Source organism: Aspergillus flavus, chromosome 3, assembly GCF_009017415.1.
Source record: "Aspergillus flavus chromosome 3, complete sequence".
NCBI lineage: Eukaryota > Fungi > Ascomycota > Eurotiomycetes > Eurotiales > Aspergillaceae > Aspergillus > Aspergillus flavus.
In genome coordinates, this window is record NC_092407.1 from 1949654 (window position 1) to 1967677 (window position 18024).

The 18024-nt window shown below is 49.8% G+C and overlaps 9 protein-coding genes across 9 annotated transcripts; 7 read left to right on the plus strand and 2 right to left on the minus strand.

Annotated features, from left to right (window-relative positions):
• Positions 1-296: 296 nt before the first annotated feature.
• Positions 297-1421, plus strand: F9C07_1396399 (uncharacterized protein). The gene is made up of 2 exons (XM_041285288.2): positions 297-737; positions 800-1421. The coding sequence occupies exons 1-2, from the start codon at positions 632-634 to the stop codon at positions 1375-1377; spliced, it is 684 nt and encodes a 227-aa protein (XP_041144481.2). The 5' UTR covers positions 297-631; the 3' UTR covers positions 1378-1421.
• A 2050-nt stretch (positions 1422-3471) lies between these two features.
• On the plus strand, positions 3472-3897 carry F9C07_4862 (uncharacterized protein; the record flags this gene model as incomplete). The annotated part of the gene is made up of 2 exons (XM_071511280.1): positions 3472-3803; positions 3849-3897. 2 exons carry the CDS (start codon positions 3472-3474, stop codon positions 3895-3897), a joined length of 381 nt encoding a protein of 126 aa, XP_071364993.1.
• Positions 3898-3949: 52 nt separating this feature from the next.
• On the plus strand, positions 3950-5523 carry F9C07_1395893 (uncharacterized protein). Its single transcript, XM_071508067.1, has one exon. The coding sequence runs from the start codon at positions 4071-4073 to the stop codon at positions 4863-4865; it is 795 nt and encodes a 264-aa protein (XP_071364994.1). The 5' UTR covers positions 3950-4070; the 3' UTR covers positions 4866-5523.
• Positions 5524-6181: 658 nt separating this feature from the next.
• Positions 6182-7436, plus strand: F9C07_4863 (uncharacterized protein; the record flags this gene model as incomplete). Its single annotated transcript, XM_041290800.1, has 3 exons — positions 6182-6476; positions 6533-6802; positions 6868-7436. The coding sequence occupies 3 exons, from the start codon at positions 6182-6184 to the stop codon at positions 7434-7436; spliced, it is 1134 nt and encodes a 377-aa protein (XP_041144482.1).
• A 317-nt stretch (positions 7437-7753) lies between these two features.
• On the plus strand, positions 7754-9212 carry F9C07_2281888 (putative RNA polymerase II mediator complex component Med8). Its single transcript, XM_041290801.2, has 2 exons — positions 7754-8438; positions 8569-9212. The coding sequence occupies exons 1-2, from the start codon at positions 8314-8316 to the stop codon at positions 9176-9178; spliced, it is 735 nt and encodes a 244-aa protein (XP_041144483.1). The 5' UTR covers positions 7754-8313; the 3' UTR covers positions 9179-9212.
• Positions 9213-10359, minus strand: F9C07_2281889 (putative monosaccharide-P-dolichol utilization protein). Its single transcript, XM_041290789.2, has 2 exons — positions 9620-10359; positions 9213-9558 (listed from the first exon to the last, which is right to left on the minus strand). Exons 1-2 carry the CDS (start codon positions 10259-10261, stop codon positions 9283-9285), a joined length of 918 nt encoding a protein of 305 aa, XP_041144484.1. The 5' UTR covers positions 10262-10359; the 3' UTR covers positions 9213-9282.
• Positions 10360-12326, plus strand: F9C07_2281890 (putative heme a biosynthesis protein). Its single transcript, XM_041285289.2, has one exon. The coding sequence runs from the start codon at positions 10522-10524 to the stop codon at positions 12097-12099; it is 1578 nt and encodes a 525-aa protein (XP_041144485.1). The 5' UTR covers positions 10360-10521; the 3' UTR covers positions 12100-12326.
• F9C07_2281891 (putative aspartyl-tRNA synthetase) lies at positions 12327-14757 on the minus strand. Its single transcript, XM_041290790.2, has 3 exons — positions 14381-14757; positions 13602-14308; positions 12327-13541 (listed from the first exon to the last, which is right to left on the minus strand). The coding sequence occupies exons 1-3, from the start codon at positions 14592-14594 to the stop codon at positions 12423-12425; spliced, it is 2040 nt and encodes a 679-aa protein (XP_041144486.2). The 5' UTR covers positions 14595-14757; the 3' UTR covers positions 12327-12422.
• Positions 14758-15198: 441 nt separating this feature from the next.
• Positions 15199-17997, plus strand: F9C07_2281892 (uncharacterized protein). Its single transcript, XM_041290781.2, has 5 exons — positions 15199-15976; positions 16058-16211; positions 16262-16548; positions 16606-16951; positions 17002-17997. The coding sequence occupies exons 1-5, from the start codon at positions 15639-15641 to the stop codon at positions 17728-17730; spliced, it is 1854 nt and encodes a 617-aa protein (XP_041144487.1). The 5' UTR covers positions 15199-15638; the 3' UTR covers positions 17731-17997.
• Positions 17998-18024: the final 27 nt, after the last annotated feature.

The window sequence follows — 18024 nt, forward strand, 5'->3', positions numbered from 1 at the left end:
TGAGATGCTTTTCTCTGAGTACACCGGGGTCCATAGACGTTGAGGTTAGGTTTGGGGTCTAGCCCTCTAACAAAGCGTGGCGTATATTGAAATTATAGAATGAACCGACAGGCATGTCTTGATCTTGAACACACCCGATTTGAACATGTTTAGAATTCTAGAATGATAGAAACCAAGGTGGGATCTGCAACCAGTTACCCAGAATTTCCGAATTCTCCTCATTTGCACACATTAAAATAGATCAACTAATGCGGGTCCGATCCTTCAATTGCCGCTGATACGACAACCCGAGCGCTTGCAGCTCCGAAACCGAGCATCGACAGCCAATGATTCTGCAATCGCCGAAATCCTTCTATTTTTGGGGTTATTGCTTCTGTTACAGACTGGTGCTTGCTGGATACACTGCATATTGTCACGCTGGCTAGCCGCGACTCAACGCTGGAGCAGATGCCCTGACCGGAACTTAAAATGATCTCAAACAAGCTATCTTGAAACGAGGCTGGAGGTGAACTTGAGTTCTTAATGGGGGGTGTCTCCGCTCTTCTTGAACTGAACTCAACGGGAGGGGGGAAGCTCAAGTGTTTTTCTCTCGGCCAGCGATCCATTCCATCTTACCCCGCAAGCTTGCACCATGTTTCTCCCTCTCTGCCGAAGGTCACTGGTGACTCGCTCGAGTGACCCAGCCACCGATCAGATTATAATCGGGGTTGTTTTGGGTTGTGTCGCTGCTATTGCTAGTAAGTATAGCCTTTCTTCTCTACATACTCACCAGAAACATCTGTTGCTGACCCCGAACTAGTCACTGCGGGGATCTTGTTCTTTCTCCTCAAGAAACGAAGATGGGATCGCATCCGACAATACGAGGAGGACATGCTGGTCATGCAGGCACCGATGGGATATACGCCTCAGGGATGCCCTTCTGGTAGCCAGGGAATAGAACGACCACGACCCTACTCGTCAATGTATTCCTATAGTCAGCCACGAGAGCAAAACCATACCCACCCTCGTGGCAGACTGTCCGGGGACACCCCGCCACCAGCGTATACCACTATACCCGCCTATGACCCCTCGAAGTACCAGGCTATTAGTCAACTGCCGCCATCAGTTAAAATAAATCGACCGACCCAGGTGGACCCGGTCGGTATGTTCGAGGAAAGGCCATTCTCTTTCATTCGAGGAGTGGAGCAACAGTACACAGGCCCAGCAGAGACACAGAGAAGTTCATCTCAGGCAGAGCAGCGGGGACTGTCACTGGAAAGTTCTCGATCGATGAACTCGGATAGTAGCACCACCAATTTCTCTCGACCTTTAGAGGGGGCGCAATCACTTCGGCGACCAAAACCTGTGCTTTCGAGGTTGGTCACTAATTTTCATTAAGAAATGGCTTCGATTGCCAAGTGGGACGGATCTGTGGGTTTTGGTTAGCGTTGGGCTGGTAAATTGGGATTGGAATGGACAAATGGGTTAGTACGGCGTATGGTGTATGGTGGGCTTTTGCTTTTCCCTGTTTGCTTCGGGTCTCCGTTTCTTTTCTTTGAGGAAACGATGATATGGGTTCATAACAGTAACGAATTCTGTGTTCCTTTGCCATGGCATTAGGTATAATGATGAAATTGATGATAATAATGAAGCATGTCCCTTGTCGCTAGTGTATGGACTCAGATGATACTGTCTCGCTGTCATGGTACCCTGACGAATGCGATGTTCTGCTCCATGATCTAAGAAAAGAACTGATGGTCTGACTTTCCTTTGATCTGGTGCATAGTAGAAAGTATAATACGTTCCCTTTGAGGTCGAGTCCCTGTTAGTTAATGAGGGAGTCCGATGCTGAGGGGAAAGAAAGGGCGGAGGGGGACACCCTTTCTATTCTGATTCAAACGATTGCTCCTTATACTCAACGTCATGAATAGAGCAAACAAACCAAACAACCAGAGACAGCAAAGCCTTAGAGATAAGTACTTATCCCGACCAAAGAAGAATGCCATACCAAGATCTGTGGGATGGATCAGGTCCACTTGTCGAATGGAAGTAGCATGTTATTAACAACTTCCTTTCTGAGTCGTGGGAGAAAGGGCAATAACTGGACCATTATCGCTCCTAGTAGTATTTGAGATAGCCCACCTGCGGCAGTGAAAAGAATCCACAGTACTTCGTACAAGAGAAAGAGAAGAGTTGTAAAAAGTACTACTTCTGAGGGGCACTCTCACAAGGTGTAAGATGACTCCATTAAGTCCGACTTATTACAGGGAGCTATCATTGAAGCTGGTGCTGGCGCTTGTGTGTTGTTGGCTACACTGTCCATCACTAGCACTTCTGGGCGTGACGTCCATGCCCATGTGCAGGGTTGCGTTCCTGACGGGTATTGGCAGTGGGACTAAGTAGACCACTCAAGAACAAATGAGACGGAGGTACAGAGAGAAAAAAATAAAAAATAAAACAGATAAATAGATGAACAAATAATAGCTAGCATTTTCATTAATTTGTACAAAAGGTAAGTAATAAAACGTTTTGAACGTGTGTCATAGTCTTTGGTAGTTTACAGGCCTTGAAGCTATAGTACAATGGATGTCCGACAGGTATCTTGTCGAATAGGGTCTAATAATCTGTAACCACGACTTCTCGTAGTCAATGGGCTGCTGACCCTAGCAACTTTTGAACCACTAAGTCCAACGCTAAATAACTATAACTCGTAAAAGATATCTACCGCCGTTGGACAGCGATTGAGGCTACTCACAAGGATCAAGTAGTAGTAGTTGCCCAATCGGGATATTAGGGCAAGGATGTCAAGGATGAATTTGTCATCGGTCATTTGACGGGAAACTCCGCTTGGACGTTCATATCCTATCCAAACATCCCAAAGGGTCTAGTTGCAGCGCATTAACAATTCGTTTATCTTGGACGGGAGTTTATTATATTGGTTATCCCACGTCGTCTCCATCACGGCGCGTAGATAAGCTCGGTGGATGGTTCGGGTTCAACCGCGACGATCAACCGGGTGCTTGTTCTCGCGCCAGCCAACGACTTTTCTCCCTTCCCCTCTTTTAACCCCTCCGCAGCGGAAGGACATATGGTTCCGTGTGCAAATTAGTGTGTTGGTGTCTGTGGAGACGTTAAGTAAAGAGACTTTTGGTCCCTTGAACACAATGGGCCTCCTTTATTAACTCATCTGACACTTCGCCAGTCATAGGAATGGATGCCCTCCACCTTCCCTGTGAGGTGATGTTGCATCGCTTGCGCTCGCGGGGTCGACGCACCTATAAACGGCAAGGACTTGTACAACATCCTTGCTCCCAAGCCATAGCCGCTGTCCGGTCCCCTGTCTGCTCGCCAGTGTGATGTTGGCCATGAAGCGCCACGCCAAGCCAAGACCCACGCCGGTTTACATGACATCCATGTCGTGGTGGGCGACGGTAGACGCAAGATGACTGCGCCGTAATATTCACCCCTCGTTCGGCCCTATCTTCATGAGCTATGAAGCCGGGTGCTGGACCCGGTTGTCTTCCCTGTCATAGTCATGATCAGCCCAGCTTCCCAGAGCCAGTTACCATCGTCAGTCGCTGTGCCGTTTTCGAAGACCCCTCGGTGACCAAGGGAGATCGGTCTGTCGCTCTTCATCTACTGGTGCTCTGTCAACCTCCACTGGAAGGGGATAGAGGAGGGGCGAACCAAACTGCCGGGCCCAAGACGCGTCCCCTTCTCGCACCAAACTTGCCTTGGAACCCGCCCGTTGATGGTCTATCCTTCCGGAAGGCCTTTCCTCTGCCGCCAGTTCAGAGAGACATGCAGTTGTCATTCGACGGGCGGTATGTCGTCGAGGACGTATACTGATATATCATCATCCCATGCAGACTGGCGGTCTCCAGTAATTCCACATTTCCCGTCTTTTGCTCCGTTTAGTTACTCTTCGACCCCTCTTGACGACTTGGTAGAAGAGCGACACGCATAGCTTGCCAGTTTCAAGGCATGCGTCACGCACACTTTTGACAGAATCTTGTATGCTTTGAGCCACTCGTCATCAGCTGAAGCTCATACGCCACGCCTACCACGCATATGTGGGCAGGCTTCGTTTTATGAAAAGCCCTTGGAATATCATGACGGGTATTATTCAAAAATTAAGAAGAAAGCGGAAGCTCTCTTCGGAGCTGCACTCCCGCTGGGGCGATGTGGCTATCACGTATCCCAATGCAGGCTCCTGGAGTCAATATGAGCAGTCGCCTGTTGGAACGCCCAATTCGATACCCGTTAAAATGTTGGATCACTGTCGACGACATGGTTCTCTCGATTCGCTCGATCGCCATGGTCACACATCTGCTCTACCTTCGGGAAACTTCAAAGAGCGGACATCATCCACTGATTCAGCCATGACTATGCCGACGGGACACTACGACGCAAAACTACGAGGGCGATCGAAGAAAAAAGCGCCCCCTCCCAGTCCCATAGTAGGACATAAAGCCCACCCTACAGTGAGGGATGGGTTTGACGAATCCTCGGCTGATGAGGAAGAGGATTCCATATCCGGCCTTCATAGTCCAAAGGGACGATATCCACGAGACAGGTCTCGCACGGAATCCCGCGAGGACAGCGATGCCTATTCGCGCGCGTCCAAATCACCGCCGCTGTCGGTCACATCACGAATGCGTCACTTCAGTTTACGGAGCACTACGACCGAACCGACAGCATCTATACCAGCTACATCAAGCTCGAGACATACCAGTTATACGTCGTCTATCCCTTCGGTGCCGTCTGAAGACCCTCGACTAGGCCACCGACCTAGTCCCCGTGATACCAAGTTCATGCATCGGCCAAAGCCTGCACCGGTTGCAGAACAGGAGTTGGTGCCGTCCTACGATGATCTTTACGGATAGTGGATGTTCACTATATTGAATCCGAGAGAATGCTTTCGAGTTTCCTGTGCAAGAACAGGCTCCTGCGAATGACTGATACGTTAAGATACTATGAGTCACGAAAATCACCGATCTACCGATTTGGATATTTCTTTGCTTTTTTCTTGCATGCCTCGCCGCTTCTTTCTATTTCTATTTCTTTTTTCTTTTTCGGTGCCACCAGCGAGAAAGAACAAACTTGCATAGTGGCGTTATTATCTAATTCGTATCTCATGTGGGAGGCTTATTTTTTTTTCTTTTTCTTTTTCTTTTTTATCTTTGCTCCATATCAATCCGTTTTGACCAATTCCTACTAGTAGTCTATGAGCGATTTGATTTACCCTGTCTAAGACATCCAATGATGGTGAATTGCGCCCAACTGATGTTCGGCGCGAAGGGCAATTCGGTGGAGTATTCTCGGGGACTAGAAACTTGTATACGATTATTATTTTGTTATGATTATTATGGCATCTAGTCACGGATAACTGGCGTCATTCCAATCATCTTTATTTTTTTTTCTATTACTTAATTTTATTTAAGTCTATCTTATTCATTTGTTATATTTTCTTTTAGTTGCGTTTCCTGATTTGGGGAAAAGGGCCAACGCAATGCAGGGACAGTGTGATTTGCGATTCTTCTAAGCGCCGAGTGCCAAAGAAACTGCAAATGGGCATCACAACAGTCGGAGGGATGTTCCGAAGCTCAAGAATTGCACTGTGCATCTTCGAAATGATCGTTCCGCCAATGACGATCGGCAGGAAACAAAAAGATGAGGGGTTCCAAAGGAGATCGACGAATGGGAAGCCTCAAGCGCAGAGGCGATGCGACCCTCTGCAGCAGCCGTCACAATCACAATCACTCGTCACCAATCCCTCGTCACGCCCATCACACGAACCACCTGTCACTGGGAAACGATCGCCGTTCCAGTTCCCGTCTTTTACAGGTACTCTTAGCGCCTGGCTGCACACTGCATGCTTGTTCAGTCTTGACTAGCTTGGGATGCTTGACAGCTTCCAAAGCACGATGATCGTACCACGGATGCTACTCTGTGCCTTATCAATCCCACAAAGGTACCGGAAGGGCCTCTCTCTCGGTGTCCAGTCATCGTGAAAGACTGCAACTTCACTCATCTCGTCATTCTCTGCTTCCCGCACCGAACAATCGAGGTGCTTCCCCTCCCTTTTCATCCACGTCGGGTCCGCAGGTGCGCTGAGTATTAAATGCCAGCACTGCGGACAAGCTTTGCTTCTTGGCTGTCATAGTGCAGGCAGTATCTGAAGAATACATCCAACACCAACATGCTCGGCTCCTGGGGCCTAGTTCCAAGATCTACGTCTGTATGGGCGGCAGCTTTAATCATCCTCTGCCAATTAGTCCCGCTGGCCGTGGCGTTGCGGACAGCACCAGGATCGCCATGTGCAAACGTTTGCAATAAGCAATCGACCAATACAACGGGATCCGAGATTACCTGTTTAGATACGGACTTTACTTCCACCAGCAAAGGGTCTCAGTTCAAGCAGTGCGTCGACTGTCAGTTGCGAAGTACTTACAGTGACCCATCTTCCGGGGAGACGGATGTGGACTGGGGACTTTGTAAGTATACACCGGCTCCGCCTGTTGGGTGTTCTCTAACCATCCGAGCTTTGCAGACAACCTTCGTTATACTTTTACCTCCTGTGTCTATGGCTTCCCTAAGAGTGTGAGCAATATCTCCACGCAGTGCACAGTGAATTGCCAGCCGTTGGACAGAGCCCTAGAGTTTGATCTGACAGACCCGGGTGCGAACAACTTTTACACCTGGTGTGGCACTACAACGTTTGCCGACAATCTCATTACCCAATGCGAACAGTGCTACAATTTCACACTCACCCAGACCCAGGATCCAACAAATGGTCAATCGCAGGTTTTCATGGCAAACTGTGCGTTAGATCCCCCCCATCTTTCCGAATAACATGCGTAGCTGACCTGAACCCTTGAATCGCAGTTCTTGAAGCGCTGCGTTATAACTGCCATTTTCGAACACCTACGGGCTTCGCATTCCCTATTAGCCCAACGAGGATCTTCAGCGAGTCGCTGTTACCATCCTCAACGGTAGACCTTATCAACCCAACCTCGACCGGTGGTCCTGGGGTAAACTTGGCTCTGGTGATCGCACTCCCGGTCCTGGGATTCGTGATTCTGCTGTGTGCACTTTCCATATGCTGCTTCTTCTTCATTCGGTGGCGTCGCCGAAAGGCCCGAAAGCACCGACAATCCAGCCACCTCCATGCCCGGTGGAACGATACCGGGATCAGTACCCCGTGGGCGAACTACCACGAAATGTACAGACCCACCATGTATCAGCAGGGTCACGGGCAGCACCAGCAGCAGCAGGGTTTCAGCTTCGTCGACAATGATGGACAATATCGCGATGTGGGCTATTCCAAGAATCTCACCGAGGTAACCGCGTCCGCTGTCGCAAGCCCGCCCCTGAACCTTTCCCCAGACGGAGAAAAACAGAAAAACCCCGAGCACCCAGAGTACTTCGGCCAGGACTCCAAGCAGAAGCGGTAATAATGACTACAGTCATAAGATCGGTTCATGCAAAGGGTCCTCTCGGGCCGATAAACGACGTATGGTTTCGTGCATGTTCGTAGTTTCGATACCAGCCGTCTGCGTTGGCGTTTTGCATGTCGTTATGTTTGATGAAGAGATGTGTGCTCATCGCGATATACCCCTCCATTCCTTAATCATTCAGCGAATAATATCTGCCCGCTTTGTATTCCTCTACGATGGAAGTCGGCTTTCATCTCATGTCATATATCATAGTCGGAAAAACATATCAAAATCCACACACAGAAAGAACAAGAAAGTAAACAGAAAAATCTCACGGCCGAAGCAACAGAATATATACACCAAACCCCCCACCCACCGAGACGAGCCAAACTCCGAAGGATGCAAGTCTCTAAAAATAAACACGGCTTAGCGAGAGAGGAGATTGGACCGACAGGCGTCTAAAAGTTTCATGTCCCCCGGCCAAGCTCCAATCACCCCCATGCAAACCCGATAATGATAATAATAGAACTCTGCAGGATTCTTCACCGGCGAATTTAGCCAGTGTCTAAGATTGGTTATAGCATTATTCAGAAGGGGCTCGTGGGTAGTTATGAACTTGAGTTGTACATAGATAGGAGTGGACTGCATATCGTATCTACTTCGGTGGTGGGCGATTACGGTACTGACTGGCTGACCCCAAGCAACCCAATCCGTGGAGAGAGGGAGGGAGAAAAAACATACACTAAACCCGATCAAGCGATAGCATCTAATCTCCGCCATCGTTGGATTGATCTCCAAATCGCATCCAACAATTCCTCCCGGCCTCCAACCACGCCATTAAACAACCAAATTAAAGCACCAATAGCACCCCAAACAACAAAGAGAAAAAGGGAAAATGGCCACCCCAACGCAAGAACAGCTGAAAACCCTCGAACAATCCCGCCAGCGACTGGTCCAGCTCACGCGCTCGCTGGCGTCCCTAATCACAAGTCTAAATCAAAGTGATCCTCTGCCATCTTGGTACGTCTATACCCTACAGTTCCAACCAGTTCCTTATTATCTGTTTAATTGGTCATACAGTCAATTCTACTAATAATAAATGAATGTGCGAGATATGTCGTAATGAAGCTAATTTATGTTAAAAAAAAAGGTCCTCTCTCCAATCCCAAGCCAGCATCATCTCAAACAACCTCCTCAGCGTCTCTGACCACCTCTCGGACAACCGTGATCTCCTTACTTCCCTCGTCGCATACCCGGGCCCCGACTATCCGGGCCGTACACAGGCCAACACCCTCGAACAGCTTCTTCGGACGAAACTCGACCCCCGCGTCGAGGACTGGGTTGCGCGCGGTCGCAAGGCGGGCGCGTCTGCGCTAGAGGATAAATCGGGGCTGGCGGAGGCGGAGCTGGCGGAATTGTGGGATTGGGCACCCGTGGAGGCGAATCAGGAGGCGAGGCGGAGGAACTGGGGTGGGAATTTTACGCTCGAGGAGAGGGAGATGGGGGTGCAGAATGTTGTTACGGGGTTGGCGAGGGTGTTGGAGGATGAGGGGAGTGAGAGTGAGGATGAGGAGGAAGGGGAGGAGGATGAGATGGAGATTGTGGGTGTTAGAAGGCAGTCGGCTGGGGCTGGGTTTGAATTTGATATTGCGCCTGCTTCGGCTGCGCAGCATCAGCAGCAGAAGTTTGTGGAGCCTGCCGTGCCGTTGGAGGATATTTTGAGGTTTATGACTACAGGGGCGGAGCCGGGGAAGAGGTGATTCTGGGATGTTACGAAGGAATGCAGGATAGAACATTTCGTGAAGGAAATGTATTACGTTGTATCATTAAAACTGCGTACTGAGGAAAGTAATCGATAAAGAAACTAACCGCGGCGTCGCGTAGTGGGGGTCTTTCCAGACGGCTTAGGAGAGGGAGATGCGCTCGAGGTCTGTGCAACAGGAGCCCTCTCTACTGGCTTGGGAGCTGCCTTCTTCGCTTTCTGGGGCTTTGTTGGTGCCTTCCAATAGTACACCATTTGGGTTACCAGGATCACGTTCAGAGTGAAGCCAGCAATGAAGCCATACAGAATCAGCTTGTCGTCTACCTCCTGGAGGGTAGTGAAGATACGGGACAGAGAGCCGGCAAGGTAGTTGAAGACCTAGACCCACGTTAGTCGAGTTTCCAAACTGGTCAAGAATGAAAGAAAGCTTTGTACATACCGCAAAAGCACTCAACTGTCCAGTGCCTCCTTCGCGCCAAATGGTAATGATCTGGGGCAGCTTGCTCGCAACGCCTAGGGCACCAGCACCAGCCTGCAAAAGAGACATAGTCTGCGCGTCCACCAAAGTTTGATCGAAAAGCAAAGCGTACACACTGGCCGCAACAACGGCAATGAACGCCGCAGCCGCAGTTGATCGATCGGCGAAGGTCAACACCAAAACACCCACCACTACATCTTGTACGGCAATCAACGCGGTTTCGCCATAAGTGCTGAAAGGAAACTGGTTGCGCACACTGTACGACAGCGTGATGAGCAAGCTAGCAGTTTCGAGAGCGTACGACACAAAGGACACGCCGGCCGAGGAGCGAGATCCGATCAATTTCAGAATCTGGGGAACCTTCACGATAGCGCTGGCACCCACGATGGCAATTCCGAGTGCCTTGGAGATAGCAAGGGACGTGCAGGCAGGGTCTTTGGTGACATCGAGATCAACCAAAAGAGCGTTGTGGCAGGATGATCCGATCAGCGAGGTGACGGTATCGTGGACGGGTTCCGGCAGCGACGAGACGATCTGACGGAGGTAAGGCTGGAGAGGGGTGATGATATTTTGCTGGAGGGGTTCCATGATGGAAGCGGCCATGGTGAAATGATCTATTGTCAATATATAAGAGCAGAAAGACCGAGGACAGCTCGCTGTGGTGAGAATTGTAGGACGGAACTTTTTTTTTAAGAATGGACCGATTGATTGACAGCTGTCAGAACAACTGAACTGCGGTTATGGTCCCTACCGCCGGGCGAAGGAATTATTCTCCGTCGCGATAGGGCTCATCGGAATTCTGACCTCGTTCTATGAGGGTTCAATGACAGTTTAAACAGATCCTTCTTAATGTCCTTCTCACCATGATCCTCCTCCGCTCATCTTTCCGGAGGCTGGGATCGACTCGCGATCCGTCCCTCGTATGTTCACGATGCCTCATACGCAACAATCGTTCTCATCCGCCCTCCGCCCTCCGCAGCTTCCTGTCGTCCGCGCGATCACAGTCAAGTGTTGCAGATGATCAATCCTCTTCCGCCGTCCTCCAGAAGACGTATTTCTCTGCGAATCGAGGCATTGAGGGTACAGTGAGCAAGGATGGCATTTCCCCGTCGTTATCCACCACCAGTTCCGCGCAAGCGAATGCTGCCAATACCTCCAGAAGCGAAGGAGAGGCGGGGTCGGCCTCTATGCAATCAATTGAGTCGGAATTGCCCCATCGTCGAAGGAAACGTCTAAAGGAAGAGGCAGCTGGGAATAACGGAACAGATCATGTTATTCCTCCAGATGCCTCGGCGCAGTTGTCGCACCTCTCAGCCACCCTCCCCCAAACCTCTATTCGACGTAAAATAGCCGCTTATCTTGCTCTCACGAAACCTCGTCTTTCAGTGTTGATCGTGCTGTCTACGACATCTGCCTATGGCATGTACCCTATCTCGTCTCTCCTTGCTCTCGACCCATCAATGACGCCGCTCCCGACTCTATCAACTTCTACACTTACTCTTCTTTACCTCACGGCGGGAACATTCCTTTCGTCCTGCAGTGCCAATACATTGAATATGATGTTCGAACCGAAATATGATGCACTGATGTCCCGGACACGGAACCGGCCCATCGTCCGCGGTCTCGTCTCCCGCCGTGCTGCCCTCCTGTTTGCCGTTGCTACAGCCGCCTCGGGTCTCGCTCTGCTCTACTTCGGCACGAACCCAACTGTGACTGGTCTGTCGGCCGCTAACATCTTCCTATACGCCTTCGTTTATACGCCATTGAAGCGTATACATGTGATCAATACCTGGGTCGGTGCTATTGTAGGAGGTATTCCTCCGCTCATGGGTTGGGTCGCAGCGGCAGGCCAGACAGCGACAACCGGCCACGACACATGGCGCGACATGCTCTTCAGCAAAGATAGCATTGGTGGCTGGTTGCTCGGAGGCATCTTATTCGCCTGGCAATTTCCCCATTTCAACGCCCTCTCCCATACTATCCGCGAGGAATACAAGAGAGCCGGATACAAAATGCTCTGCTGGGTTAATCCCGCTCGAAATGCCCGTGTCGCGTTGCGTTATTCTATCCTGATGTTCCCGATCTCCATTGGTCTTTGGTATGTTGGTGTTGTCGGCCACGGCTTCTTGGTAAGTAGCTCAATCGCCAACGGTTGGTTAGTGAAAGAAGCATATCATTTCTGGCAGCATCAAGGTGCCAATGGCACAGCCCGCGGTTTGTTCTGGGCCAGTATCTGGCAACTTCCCATCCTGCTTGTCGGCGGTCTCGTTACAAAGAAGGGTCTATGGGACGGTGTCTGGAGAAACGCCTTCGGCCAACCTGAAGAAGACGAGGATGATTATCTCTACTATGACGACGAAGGTGAGGATGAAGAGACAGGAAATCAGATCGTATCTCAGTCAGCGTCTGTGGCTGGCTCCCGTCCTGCCAACGCTGCATAGTCACTCAGTGAGATTCCTCCACTCCTTGCCTTGGTTTCCTGTGTATTAGATTGATTCCCTTTTTGTACGGTGATGGCGTTTTGTATAACAGACATGGTTGCTCTTGACATCTCCGAACTGTAGGTATATATAGCCATGAATTTCCTTCGGTATCTTTCATTATTTCATCGATAGCTATTGGCCAAGTGGCCCAGAATGCCAATAGCTACGGGTATCTCGGAAACCACCTGAGAAGAGATCGGGTATCATATTTTACATCTATCTATAGTACAGACCCATCGTATATATACAGCTTCTAGCTAGTCGTAGCCGCGAGACCAAAATCACTCCTTGAGTTGAAGATGGTATGTTTCCAATGCCTCTTCAGTCATAACGCTAGGCGCCTTAACCATCGGGTCTTCTCCAACCTTGCCTATCTTCGGGAACGCAATAACGTCTCTCACAGATTCCTTACCCAGCATCACAGCGACAAGACGGTCGAACCCCAGCGCCAAACCAGCATGCGGTGGGCACCCGGCTCGCAGAGCTTCTAGCAGGTGGGAAAAGTCCGCTAACCGCTCGGCGGGCATCTGGAGGATATCTCGGAGGATGAACTCCTGGACCGTAGCGTCGTGGATACGGCGACTGCCACCGCCGAGTTCGACGCCGTTGACGACGAGGTCATAGTGGTCGGCGACGACCTTTGTGGGGTCTGTTAGGAGGAGGTCGACGTCGGCGGCAGTCTTGGGGGCCGTGAAAGGGTGGTGCGTGGATGAGATTCCGGCCGCGCCTCCCTGGCCGGGCTCGGAGTCGCTGGAGGGAGAGAAGAGGGGGAAATCGACTATCCAGCGGAAGTCGAAGCCGGTAGGGGCAGGCTTGAATCCAGATGAGACAGCTGCGGAGTGGAGGGCGCGACGGAGGTCACCAATTGGAGTCGAGCCGCCGGAGAAAGGCGCTTTTTCACGGGCTTGAATTACGATGAGGTCGCCGTGGTCGAGCTCGAGTAGTTCTTCTAAGTACTCGGCGGCCTCGAAGCCAAACGGTTGCAAACCGCATAAGGGCTTCTTTGCGTCGTACACGAAAATGCCTGGGCCACCTTCTGGGTTGTTGTTGAACGGCACTCCGGCTGGAGAGTCAAGGAATTGAGAGATGAATTCGGACATAGCGGCGGGGTCATTCTCGTTGTTTTCGAGCTTGAAAACCTCAACTATAGGAAGGGTCAGGGGTGTAATCTTGCTGACAAGGTCCACCGGAAGAAGGTGCTCAATTCGCGAGATCTCCATTCCGAACCGAGTATCGGGCTTGTCGGAGCCATAGCGACTCATGGCGTCCTGGTAGGACATTCTTTGGAATGGGCCCGATGGCGCGGGGTCTTTCATCAAAGTTGACCACAGTCTGCGTATGATCCCTTCTACGGTCCGCATAACGTCCTCCCCAGTGGCAAAAGACATTTCCATATCGAGCTAGGTGATAGTTAGAAGTGTATACTAAAGATAAATTGGCAGGGTCCGGAGCGCTATTACCTGAGTAAATTCCGGCTGTCTGTCTGCACGAAGGTCTTCATCGCGGAAACACCGCGCGAACTGGAAATATCTTGGTATCCCGCTCGCCATCAAAATCTGCTTATACTGTTGCGGACTCTGAGGCAAAGCATATGCCAAGCCGCGCTTTCTGGTTGGCACAAGGAATTCACGAGCACCTTCGGGTGTCGACTTGAACAAAAGAGGCGTTTCGATTTCCACGAACGGTGGTCGACATTGTTCCAGCTCTTCTTTGCAGACATTGTGCACTTGAGCGCGGAATCGCAGTGCATCACGCAACTCACTGTCCGAACGCAACTGCAGGAATCGCTGCTTGGGGGGGAAAACAGTGTCGGACTTCATTATGATATCACTTGGAAAATCATTTAGTGTTCGAATATCATCAACTTGAATTTCCCAGGGATCGGTCTTCTCCATCTCGGAGCCTTTCGCCTGCTTCGCCTTGACCTTTCCTCGAACAGCAACGGGACTGTTTGCACGCACAGCTTTGAGCTTTTCTAAAGCACCGTTCTTGGCTAGCGAGACTAGCTGGATGCTATGCCTCATCGTTGGGTCTGTTAAGCGCACAAAGGCAAGCTTCTTGGATAGATCTTTACGTACTCCGAGATAGCCATGGAGTACCACTTCTTCATCTGGGGTAGCCTGAGAGAGAAATGATTCAAAGTCATATGTAGCAGCAGGAAATTCAACTGCATGGTTAATCTATTAGCTTCTCATATTGATCAAGATCAGGATATTGGGAGGATACAAGGTATAAGTACCAGCTTGTTTGTATTGTTCTAGGAACTGTGGGTGCTCCACTATAGTGTCACGCTGTTCACAAAGGATAGACCTTGTATGAAACAGACTTGGAGAATAAGTACGACCTTGAATACCTCCTCTCAATCCTGTTCTACTGCTGCGGAGATAGTTCGAGATCCCGATATACCTTGAGCAAAGGCGCGGAGTAACCCGCCCCGCTCTGCTCAATATCATAATTGAGTTAGATATCAAGATTTGGGGGAAACTGTTCAATCAAAAAGTAATGAAAGATTTTTACAAGTCCAATTCCTAACATTAATCCAAAGGTATTATGACCGAGAAAGATGGTAGATTAAAAAGAATAATCGCAAGATGTGGCAGAATCCTTCCGCCCAACCAACAGGGATTAGCGTCAGATGGCCCACTACATAAAAATCTCCGAAATTCCGCGTCTAATTTTCTTTCTCCATCCTTCCAAGTTTTGAATAGGTGAGATATACATTTTACTTCCTTCAGACCAATGCGCACAAATTGCTAACATATGATAGATGATGAAAGCCTAGCGTGTAATAGTTGATCTATCTCTTCTCATGGAACCTTGCGGCTCTCCTTTCGGGGCTTAAGGGCTGTTTGGATCCTGACGGAGGGAGGATGATAAAGGCGTTCGGCACAACACCTTGTTACTTCGACGGACGCGATGCAGGCATCTCTGATACAACACAATACTTGGCGGTGTTCTACTCTCACGAGCAAGTTGTGTGTGAATGACCCTGGAATGGCACTTGTCCTTGGACTGTGCCTTGATGACAGGGTTCTGCACATCGATGGCGTGATCCCAGTTACTTATATTGCTTATATACCTATGTACCATTCGAGTACTATACAATATGAACATGTTCAAAACCTAAATATCCGGCCATATCTTCAGATGTAATCCCTCTTAGTTAACCTAACTTTGTAATTCGTGCAATCCAAGCTAAAGACTTGGTAGCGAGTAGGAGAAAGCTTCTCAGGGTCATTTACTGAGGAAAAGGGCACAGCAATAAAGCTCATCGATGTCTTATGCAAAGCTCAATGGTGAAATTTACCAGCTTGATATGTTTGACCGTTTAGGAAATAAGCTCCGCATCAAAGATTCTCCGTCGGTTTCTTATCGTCGGAGATCCGATTAAAAGTTACTGAATATCAGCCAGGCGCTTTCCCGTTCTGATTCGATTTTACAAACTTGCAGTCGCATATTTGCTTGCGATTGATCTATTTTGGCAATAATCTGGTCCGATGAGGCCGCACTTACGAACCCTACCTCGCGCGGCGCGCCTCCGCGTCCCAGTCGCTTCCCCGATCCGACAGTCAGTATGCAGCGTTCGTAACTATGTACGGACGGCCGAGACCCTGCAAAAGAGTGCATTACAGTCCAATGTCGGTCGTCCTGAGCTAAGGATTACGGCTAGTGGTGGCGTTGTCGGGCAGACAAGATGGATCACACAACAGCACATACGGAGGACGAAAGAGGCGGAGAAGGAATGGGCTGAGTTCGCCGAAGAGATCAAAGCTGGAAAGCGGAAGAACTTTGCGCAGCATCTCGAGGATAGAGGGCTTTTGCATGATGTTGTCGGGTAAGCTATTGTCAAGGAGCTATTGCTACTCTCAGCACCCGCTGGACGTTGCGACTGACTTGTTTCCGTCCGGGTCTACAGTGAACGAGAGCTTTTACATAAGGTGTTCACGGAGAAGAGGGCGGGGATGTATGCGGGAGTAGACCCTACCGCTCCTTCTTTACACGTCGGCCACATGTTACCGTTCATGGTTTTGGCTTGGGGTTATGTATGGGGCTTGCCGGTGACATGGGTGGTCAGTATACTTCTACCAAGCTTTCGTGATGTTTGTCTAATACGAAACAGCTTGGTGGCGCCACATCCCGCGTCGGTGACCCAACAGGACGTCTGAAAGGAAGAGAACAAGTCCACAGCTCGGTGCGAAAAGCGAACATGGCCAGCATGCACATGCAGTTGAAGAAGCTGGGTGCGAGCATTGAACAGTACGGCAAGAGACATGGATACGAGAAGAAATGGGCTTGGAAGCGTTCTTTGGTAAACAACAACACATGGTGGAACAAGGTGCCATTCATTGAAGTTCTTCGGGACCTAGGCGCTCACATGCGGCTTGGCCCTATGCTGGGCAGGGAGACGTACGTTCTATACATTCTTTTCCTTCCAGGACACATTTGTTGACATATGAAATTTAGTGTCAAGAACCGGCTGTCGAAAGGCGATGGCATGTCATTCTCAGAGTTCTCTTATCCCCTGTTGCAGGCATGGGATTGGTGGGTTCTCTTCAAGAAGGGCGTTCAGGTCCAAGTGGGAGGTACCGATCAGTATGGAAACATTCTCTTTGGTATGGACTCCGTGAAGGCCATTAGTAAGAACACGGCCATGGAGCAGGAAAGAGATCCTTTGGAAAATGATATAGACAACCCTATTGGGCTTACAACACCACTGCTGACGGCACCAAATGGTGAAAAGTTTGGAAAGTCTGCTGGCAACGCTATCTGGCTTGACAAGGATATGACCTCTACGTTCGAGCTGTATCAGGTTTGTTCTACTGTGGGCCCCAACCAAGGCAGATCACTAACTGATGGCAGTTTTTTGTTCGGACTCCGGATGATGTTGTCGAGCGCTACCTTAAAATGTTTACCTTTCTTCCCCTACCTGAGATTGCCAAGCTCATGGAAGAGCAAAACAAAGACCCATCCAAACGGGTTGCTCAGCACGCTCTGGCTGCAGAGTTCGTGGAGCTAATCCACGGCAAACAAGAGGCGGATGCAGTTGCTCTCCAACATCGTCAATTGTTCCGCTCACGGTCGTCTACAGCTGAGCCTACTCCCCTGCAGAAAAACTCCAGTCCACCTGCCGGCCACGCCCAGTCACCAACATCGGGTTTCGTAAATCCTCAGTCAGGAAACCAGTATGCTCCTCAAACTAATTTTTCGAACATGCCAAGCATCCAGGTTACCCTCCCCGAGTCTCTAGTTTATGGCCAAAACTTCCACAAGATCCTGTGGTCTGCTGGCCTGGTTTCTTCTAAAGGTGAAGGCCATCGCATCGTTACGAACAAAGGGGCTTACGTAGGAAGCCGGCCGGGAGACTCAGGCACAATGTCGGACGACTTGGCCTTTACACCCATTTTAACATGGCCAGCGGAGAAGACCAAAGACTTCATTGTCGATGGTAATATCCTATTCCTCAAGTTGGGCAAGTGGAAGTTCAAGACAGTGAAGATCGTCAGCGACGAGGAGTTCAAACGGCTCGGACTCAGTGCCCCTGGTTGGGAACCGGAGGAAAGCGCTCCTCAGCCCGCTACAGATAACTGAAAAACAAAGGCCCTGCCCCTTATTGAAGGGGAGTAAAGAAGGGCTGGGGCGAGTAGGATATAATTACACTCGCACTATACCTCCCTCATGTATTATATAGACTTGTAGATATGCTGTACGATGTTTAGTCCCTGCCATGTTTACCTGGCAGTACTATTTTAGAAACCCTACTTTATCTTCCCACCTTCGACCTACACTATTTAATTTCCACGTGTCTATTTCACGTGCATGAAGTTTGTCTCGTAGAGATAATTTTGTATAATTTGAATCCACACATTTATATGACTGCTGTTT

Bases quoted from the DNA above. Each gene is read 5' to 3' on its own strand.
- F9C07_1396399 (XM_041285288.2), top strand. From the start codon at position 632: ATGTTTCTCCCTCTCTGCCGAAGGTCACTGGTGACTCGCTCGAGTGAC. The intron at 738-799 runs GTAAGTATAGCC...ACCCCGAACTAG, and splicing joins TTGTGTCGCTGCTATTGCTA to TCACTGCGGGGATCTTGTTC.
- F9C07_1395893 (XM_071508067.1), top strand. From the start codon at position 4,071: ATGAAAAGCCCTTGGAATATCATGACGGGTATTATTCAAAAATTAAGA.
- F9C07_2281888 (XM_041290801.2), top strand. From the start codon at position 8,314: ATGGCCACCCCAACGCAAGAACAGCTGAAAACCCTCGAACAATCCCGC. The intron at 8,439-8,568 runs GTACGTCTATAC...TTAAAAAAAAAG, and splicing joins AGTGATCCTCTGCCATCTTG to GTCCTCTCTCCAATCCCAAG.
- F9C07_2281889 (XM_041290789.2), bottom strand. From the start codon at position 10,261: ATGGCCGCTTCCATCATGGAACCCCTCCAGCAAAATATCATCACCCCT. The intron at 9,559-9,619 runs GTATGTACAAAG...ACGTGGGTCTAG, and splicing joins GACAGTTGAGTGCTTTTGCG to GTCTTCAACTACCTTGCCGG.
- F9C07_2281890 (XM_041285289.2), top strand. From the start codon at position 10,522: ATGATCCTCCTCCGCTCATCTTTCCGGAGGCTGGGATCGACTCGCGAT.
- F9C07_2281891 (XM_041290790.2), bottom strand. From the start codon at position 14,594: ATGATATTGAGCAGAGCGGGGCGGGTTACTCCGCGCCTTTGCTCAAGG. The intron at 14,309-14,380 runs GTACTTATACCT...TTAACCATGCAG, and splicing joins AGAACAATACAAACAAGCTG to TTGAATTTCCTGCTGCTACA. The intron at 13,542-13,601 runs GTAATAGCGCTC...ACTATCACCTAG, and splicing joins GACAGCCGGAATTTACTCAG to CTCGATATGGAAATGTCTTT.
- F9C07_2281892 (XM_041290781.2), top strand. From the start codon at position 15,639: ATGAGGCCGCACTTACGAACCCTACCTCGCGCGGCGCGCCTCCGCGTC. The intron at 16,549-16,605 runs GTACGTTCTATA...TATGAAATTTAG, and splicing joins CCTATGCTGGGCAGGGAGAC to TGTCAAGAACCGGCTGTCGA. The intron at 16,952-17,001 runs GTTTGTTCTACT...AACTGATGGCAG, and splicing joins CTACGTTCGAGCTGTATCAG to TTTTTTGTTCGGACTCCGGA.